This window comes from Cyprinodon variegatus, unplaced genomic scaffold (assembly GCF_000732505.1).
Source record: "Cyprinodon variegatus isolate N-32 unplaced genomic scaffold, C_variegatus-1.0 Scaffold70, whole genome shotgun sequence".
In the NCBI taxonomy this organism is placed as follows: domain Eukaryota; kingdom Metazoa; phylum Chordata; class Actinopteri; order Cyprinodontiformes; family Cyprinodontidae; genus Cyprinodon; species Cyprinodon variegatus.
The window spans coordinates 390,334-398,763 of NW_015150523.1; the positions used below are offsets into that span (position 1 = coordinate 390,334).

At 37.8% G+C, this 8,430-nt stretch overlaps 1 protein-coding gene across 1 annotated transcript in view; it reads left to right on the forward strand.

Moving 5' to 3' along the window:
• The window catches only part of asz1 (ankyrin repeat, SAM and basic leucine zipper domain containing 1), a 61,435-nt gene that overhangs the window by 23,149 nt on the left and 29,856 nt on the right, over positions 1–8,430 (forward strand). The window contains exons 5-8 of the mRNA XM_015372232.1: positions 2,469–2,580; positions 2,711–2,845; positions 2,960–3,078; positions 5,563–5,635. Coding sequence (XP_015227718.1) covers positions 2,469–2,580; positions 2,711–2,845; positions 2,960–3,078; positions 5,563–5,635 — 439 coding nt within the window. The remainder of the gene's footprint in view (positions 1–2,468; positions 2,581–2,710; positions 2,846–2,959; positions 3,079–5,562; positions 5,636–8,430) is intronic.

An 8,430-nucleotide genomic window follows, 5' to 3' on the forward strand; every position in this document is an offset into this window, starting at 1 on the left:
ATAAAATGATTCTTCACTGTTTTATTTGAGAGCGTCCTTGCAAAGACACAAACGACTCTCTGTAAAGCTGTGAAGTGATAGATTGGCCCCAATTTTCCCATCCCTCAAGATTGATGTATTTTCTAACCTGCTATGTTTTAACTGATAAGATAACAGAGTATCTTAGCAAAGGTTACTTATGTACAGCTTTTGTTTTTGGTTGGGGAGGAATGGGAATTACAAATTGGCACTAAACAGTTACAGGTAATTCGTGTTGACATGGAACAACATTGAAACATCAGCAAATATTGGGTATCACCGCTTGTAAATTTAATGCCATAATAGATTAAAACTTTGCTTTGGTTCTAATGTGGTAGAATTACTTAATGTGATTTAGAAATAAGTGAACAGTAGAACTACAGCTACATATGCCTATATAGAAACCCATCTGAAATGGCAGAGTAAAGAGGAGCATAAACCCCCCCCCCCATGTATCCCTTTGGAACCTAAAACAGTTTTTTTTTAAAAGCTTATTTTTCTCACTGTACATGCAATGACGGAGGGGAAATTGTCCCCTTTTATAGCAGGAAGAAAACTACAGCAGAATCGGTCTCAGTGTGTGCACCTTCTGCCGAGGGGGTGTGGGGGTTCAAGGAGATAAAAGACATACAAAAGGAATATTGAAGAACTGATGTTATACTTTATTCAAAAGGTAATGTAACTAGCTCCATGGTGGCTCTGTCTAGGGAAAAAAAAGGTAAGCAGATGAGCTCTGAGATGGTGTTTGCATAAAATAGGAAGGAGAGCTACTGATGGTTAGTCACAGTAAAAGCAGAGTCCATATCTTTGTCCATGAGAGAAACATGGCTAAGCATCAAAAACTGGTCCAGGTCTGTCACAGAGAACTGGTGTTAAAGGCAGCAGCTGAGGATGGTGTCACAGCCAAGCCAAACCTAACCAGACCAGATTAAGCTACTATGATGAACTAACATACTGCAGAATGGGAGAATAGAAATACTATGATGGAAAGTGGTCCCTATGTACTCCATCAGCCCAAGCCTATAGTAGCATAACTGTAGAAAAAGGTCAGGATAACCTCAGCCACTTCACCTATAAACCTAATCAGGGGTTTTTTAAGCCTATTCTTAAAAGTAGACCAGGTAGAAGTTACAGTAGTCAGTTTGACAGGTAACAAGCCTGAAAACTAAAGATCTGATTTCTGTTATGTAGATGCAGTAATACCTGGAGTGCTAACACCCACCAGCTTTTAATTTAAAAACCTATAATTCCATTGTAGACTCAACTGCAGTAAGTCTGAATTCTCAAGAATACAAATCCACAACAGGACCAGATCACATTTGTGACCAATACGTAGGCTTGGATTCAGATGTAGTCCACAATCTGGTCTGGTGAGTTCTGTAAACGGTGAACCTTTTTTTTTTATTGAAACGGTCTAACAGTAACAGATGGGTTCATATAAAATATGATAGCAGTGATATGGTGTGGTACTTTAATTATGAAATTGTCTTCCATCCATCATCTTTTTTTCTGACAAGACTTCTGTGTTCTGATAGATTTTTTTTTTACTCAGAAAGACTTGTTTTGGGAACTATAACTGGAACCTTTTTTTTTTTTTTGTCATCGCTATGCTACAGTTTAGTTATTAGGGATGTTTCTCTTACCTGCAGTAGAGAGATTTCATATCACCTGAGCTTTCTGTAAGTAAAATTAATCCTAAAAGTTTAGTATGTTTACCAACCTAGCCATACACGGAGGGCCTTTAACAGTATAAAGACACTCAAGCTAAACGCATTTATATTAGTTGGTGTTGTCAACAGCCTAAAATTAAACCCTAGATTGATTTGTCCAACCTTATAACCCCCAGATGTATAGGGGAATGTAGCTTGATTAAGCTTGCTGGCTGTATCAGTGCTCCAAATCCCCTGACTTGCTTTATAGGTTAAGTTTTTTTCTAAGAATAGACTACATGTCTGGATTTTGCATTAGTTGTGCTGAGGCATAAAAATGGTTTGTATGTTTAAGGATCTATTCTGATGGACCTTCGGATTTACTGATTCATTAATTATCCAAATAAGGCAGATTGTTACTGGGCATCTTTGAGCTTTTATCATTTGATTTCAGTGATGAACTTTTCCAAGTAGTTTTTCTATATTTTAGAGAAGACCATTCCTAACAATAACTTAAAGCTGCACCTAAAAATTATTCTCCTGGTGAAAGAAAAGTTAACAGATTGCTGTTGGCCTTTTACAAAACAAAAAAACAAAACCAGCTTGGAAATCAGTTGCACTTCATTATGGCCATTGCTGCCCTCTGGTGGTGTATTTCTGCACTGAATTCATTTTATTTTGAAGTATAGTTAGTGGTCTTATTTTAAAGCTTTTTTTATTATCAGTTATTTGTTCTTCTTTGACATAAGGTCATTATGTGCCCTATTTATCCTCTAATATCTAAGTTGTCCTCTTTTAAAGGTCTCAAATCACATGCCTGATGATGGCAGCCAGGGAGGGCTACAGTAAACTTGTAAATCTGCTGGTGTCCCACGGTGCAGCAATAAATACACAGGACAGCAAAGGATACACAGTATGTCACTTTTGTCCCTTTTATGACAGTTTGCAGCAGAAAGTTGGTGTGACTCAAATTGTAGCCAATGGGTTTATGACATTGTTGGAAAAAAATGACTTGCCACAAATCAATGTTAATGTTTTAACAGGCTTTGGCAATAGCAGTACAATATGGCAGGGAAGAGGTGGTCTTGAAGCTCCTTCAGCTGGGAGCTGACAAAACCATAAGGACAAAGAATGGAAAAAGTCCTGCTGATCTTGCTCGGATGTTCCAACATAGACGGGTAAAGTCATGAAGCTACAATTGGTTAAAATACTTTAAAATGTGACTGGAAGATGATTGTCATGCTTATTGTTTCCAGAATTGATATATTCACCATTTAATTGTTTTTCTGCAGATTATGCAGATATTTGCCTCATCTTCTCAGCTGTCTACTTTCCCAGCCTCCACTTCTATAGAGGATACGCTCTCTGAACTTTGTAGGAAAAACCCTGATGATCCATCTTATAAGGAAAGGTAAGAGGATCGGTAAGATGCTGTATAAAGAAACAAAGTTTTACTATTAGGCAATACTAGGCAGTTGCCTAGGGCCCCAAGTTCCTGGGGGGCCCCATAAAACTTTGTTTACATGTATGGTTAATGCAGCTATTCCTTATGTTTTTGATAGAAATCCTTTAGCTAAAAAACCCTCAGAACGTTTATAATACTAAGTAGGTCTCAGCCCCGCCCCCCACTCCCCCAATGTCCACCACATTGGATCGGTCCATATGCTGCACATGTTCAGAGAGGTCCAAACAGACAGCAGCAAACCATTTGAAAAAAAACGATGCGAAGAGCAGTGTTGCCAACTTAGCAATTTTGTCGACTTTTCAGACCCCTCTAAAACATTTATTTCAAAATCTAGCAACTTTTTTGTGCCACTGGATATTTAAGTCTTTCTATAAAGAATGTAAAAAAGTATGATAAACAACTGTATCAAAGGCAGCACTGAGATCTAACAGGACAAGGACAGATACAAGTCCATTATCTGAGGCCATGAGAATATCATTAGTGACCTTCTGCATCTCTTTGCAGTTAGTTTGCCTCCTGTTGGATTTTCTGTGTTGCAGGTGTTGTTGATCCATTGTACCACCAGACATAAACGATAATAAACCCCCTTCAAGGTTGTTTAGTCCACTAAGGTGCTGCTGCCAGAAACTTTGTGTTGTATCTAACCATGTTTGGCATGTGGAAGTTTTGCCTGTTGACATTTTAGGTTTAGTCGTTCATTCAACTTAACGGGCTTTAAACAGCAGAAATTCAGCTGAGATTTTGCAATTAATGAGTGACCTGAACAGAGCTAAGCTGAATCCCCGACATGGCGGTTGGGAAGTCAGTGATTGGTTATTCCTACTTTGGTTTTATTCAAGGCCTTTTTGTCTGTACATGAAGGATAATCCTACATTTAAATCCTAACTGCAAATGTTCTGACCATTGATTTATATTTATATGCAGAGCACATGTGAAACAAATTGGTGTTTGGGAAAGAAAATTTGCTGGTCAACGGTTTTTATTTTATAAAAAAAAAGATGCTTTTTAAAATACACATTTCAAATTTATTTAGAATTGTTTTTTGTTTTTTTTTATCTAGTTGGTTCATGTGGTCACCTTTCCTAACTAAAAATATGTAATTAACTAATGGAGATTGTCGTCTTTACTCCAAAACTTGTAGTTGCCAGTATTTCCAGATCCAGCTTGTTTCATGACGGGCAGAGTTATAAAGGTGTGAAAAGCTTGTTGTAACATGTTCTAACCTTCAGGCTTCTGCTGAACTCGGGGTTCTTCTTGGTCCGTTTCAAAAAAACATGCTGCAAGTGCTGATGGCTCAATTAATTTGACAGCAAGCTGTTTTTTTTTTATTTTTTTATTTTATTTTTTTTAGCCAAAATGTCTGGTCTAACATAAACTAGACTAATGCTAAAATGTTTTCATTAATTTATGAGCTCACTGTTGTAGCAGCCTGAACAAACAGCTGACAGTCCTCCATATAAAATAATGCAGTGGTATGCTGAGAAAGCCTAACTTTGTGTGTTATTCCCCTATTGACAGCATTCCTTCTGAATGATGTTGTTCTTGCATCTGATCTTGTACTGAAAATTAAAGGAAAAGTCTGGTCAGCAATGAATAATCAGTGGATCCTTATTTATACCTAAATCTTATATGTTTGCTGTGATTTAATGAATTAAGCATTAATCCGTAAAAATAAAACATTTTTTTGTTGCGATCACCGAGTCGTGGATCTGCCATTTTTGCCCAAATATAGTTACACTTCACTCCTGACATCTTTCGGCAATGATGTCACGGTGCGTTAAGCCTAGCGCCATTATCCCCACTTTACAATCAAAATTAATGGCTGCTACTAGACACATCTGCAATCAACAACAATTATTTAAGATTTCGAGAGGACTTCACCATTGAAATTCACAAGAGCTGTAGTGAAACTGACAATGCCCACGTGGATGTAGTAATACATTGGGTTAAAGTGGGGGTGGGGTAGGTATTTCACCTTTCCGATTTATGATCCACCTCCGACGGGTTCGTTTTTGGATTGCCAACTTTAAGACGGAGGGTTTGACATCCAACTTCTGGCCAGATAAAAAAACACATATGTAGCCAACATTTCGAAGAAGAATGTTTTCAAGATGACTTGGATAATAGCGAGTTGTAAAAAACACCAGATACAGCATTGGAACTTGCTCAACAGCCAATACCGCACCATGACATCACAAACCAGCAGGTGGCAGTACTGTTCATTGACAAACATGGATGCCTCCGGTAAAGCACATTGAAATGCAAATTACTCCTAATTAAAAACACTTATCATTTATTGAACAGTATGTAATAATTTCATATTTAAAGTAACTTTAATTTAACTCTAAATGTGCATTTCACAGCCTATTTCACATAAAAATACAAATTGCTTTATTTCAAACATTGAGATCATTTTTCTGTGCTACTCAGTGCAACAAAGCTGGATGAGGTCCAACTTCTCCTGCACGGGCTTAATCTGGGCCACCTCGCTGACATCATGACCGTAAGTACCACTTACTGACCAGAGTTTTGTAAGCCTGTGTTTATACCTTTATCTCCCCAATTCTTTCCTGAGAAGAGATCACTTGGGACAAACACTTGCATTAACACTTCATAATGTATATGTATTAAAAAAACATCTGACATGACAACAGACTTGGATAGAAATTGTAAACTGACTCACACCGGAGAAATTGTTCAGAGTTACAGAGGGCAGCGCTTACCAACCGGTCTCATTCTCATTAGTGACATTAACCAGAGCTCTTTCAGTGCCATGTTTGGCTCTAAAACCTGATAGAAACTCTTCAAAAAGTTCATCATGGAATGGCTGGTTCATAAGACCAGCGGCTCTGAATGAGTTTAGTAACTGTATTAAAAAGAAATCTAGGATTATTCTTAATTCTCATCGATCAATGAGGAGAAAAGTGCTGCTCTTGTTTTTTTTTTACAAAGGGTGATTTTATTGAGCAGTAAACTGTTATTCCAGTCTAGGTAGGATTCCTGTAGGCATGTAGAGTGCCATTTTCTCTGCAGTTTCCTGGCATTTTGTTTCTGAAGTGCGCAGCTCTGCATTAAATCAAGGAGCCAGCTTTCTATTTGTGCATTTTTTTCTGTATTTTAAAGGGGATATATTGTCTAGAGGTAGAGCTAGTGACCCCATCTACCTAATCATCAATTAATGAAAGGAAAGTGGTTGCCCTCTGTAGTATGGTTTAGTTATACAGAGTAGAAAAAAGAGCATTGTCTGATAATAATCTTCTAAATTGAAACTTAAGCACACAAAATTATCTAATAAAGTAACAGAGGTGACAAAATCATGTAAATGCACAAAGATAGAGAAAACTGCTGCTGCCACAGGAAGACAAGAGTTGGATTCAGTGTATACTGCAAGCAGTTATGACTTCTGTACGAATGTAAACAAAATTGTTGTTGCATCTAAAAAAATTAAATAAAAACAAGTAGGGCTGGGTATCAATCAAAAATGTTTGATAACAGCACCAATGCCTTAACTTTGATATCGGTTCCTGAGTGATACTTTTTTCGATATTAGTTTTGATATAAAGTCTAATAAAAAGAAAATTACATTACATATTAAAGTAAAAAAGCTTTACTTTTATTTTTAACTAGGATATTACAATTTCTAGCACTTTTTTTATATATACATTATTTTTAGTGCAAAAGAACAGTTTCAAACAAGTGAAAGGTCAGAGGCTAATGCTCACTGTTATATATTGAGGACCTTTTTACTTGGCAGTTTTTCTTCAAAAAGGTTTACATGTCTGCTTTCTCAGTATGCCCCCTCAAGGCTGATGGTGTCTCCAGCAGTAGAAAATACATGCTCTGAGGGTGTGGATGATGTTGCACACAGAGATACCCGGTTGTCCTGTTTGACATCCCTGTTACACTAATCTTGTTTGGAATCTTTCCTTTTTGTGCAATTGTGAATGGATTTGATACCATAAAAGAACCCAAGTTTGGGACCCTCCCCTAAAAATACGATAGTCACAGATTTTTTGCCAAGAGCAGTTTTCCAAATGCTTCTGGTTTAAGGGCTGCCCTTTCGTATGTGACCAGTACTAAACATTCACACAGAGGGAGAACTTGTTGCAGGGATGTTAAGATGTTCCTGAGCAAGTTGACTCAAATTTGGAAAATTGACCTCATGAGCCTTCCACCATCCATCATACATTTAGCCAGCCACACATTGTGTGGACAAGTAGGACTCCAATTCCTTTTTAATCAGCTCTCTTAATGTGGGCTCTTCAGCTACAGCAGATGTTGAGGGAACTGCTGCAGTCTTCAAGAAGCTGGCCAAAGACTATTGGTTTCCCTGCTGGCTCTGTTTCAGGGATATGTGACATGGATGTAGATAGCACTGGGTGCTCTGGTTCAGGTGCCAAGAGAGAATCACAGCTCTGCTCAGTCTGTTTTTTTTCTCTGTGGTGTTAATGTATTGAGTTTTTAATCTGGGGTCAGCAAGTTATGCCATGAGGTGTCACTTTGCTGTAGGCTCTGATTCTTCATCCTCTGGTTTCAGAAGATTATGTAGTAAATGGAGGACATGCTTCACATAGACACATAATCCTTCCCAGAAAGTACATTGGTGAAGCCTGTGTAGTTCTAGGGCTTTCTTTTTTTTGAGTCCATGACATCAAGGTCTTGAAAGGTGGGAGCCAGATGTTTTATTTTTTGGCTGACTTGGGAACTTGTCAGATGTTTTTTTTCCTTGTGAAGTTTCTCTCGATCACCACCAATCTCGATCAAACCCCATCAAGTTGGTGATTCTGTTTCCAGCTTCAGCTGGGGTAGATTCATGCTTGCTTCGGCTTCCGTGAGGGCTTGTTTCTTTTTCCAACTAAAGGAAACATTCTGACCATTTCTAGCAAACTAAAGTTACTCTTTTAATCCTTGCATCTTTGGAACAATTTTCTGAAACATCATTAAAACATAAACAGTAAAAGCAACTATAACACTAACCTTAGATGTTTACAAATGTACTCCTCACTAATACATTAAATACATTTTATATTCATTACATCATTAAAACTTCATAATTACAAATCACTGATTGCAGAATGTAATCCATGGCCAAAGCATTGCAGTCGTCTCCAGACATTCAGATACAGGGCTTTCACCATGCTAGATCTACTGTCTGTCATTACGGACATTTTTTCTTTCCAAGTTCCCACATTTCATGATCCTCTCTGTCCCACTGCGACGTGTTCACCAGTGTGGCCCTCTGCTAAATAAGTTGTCTGCAGTGTTTAATTACCGTATTTTCACGACTATAAGGCGCAC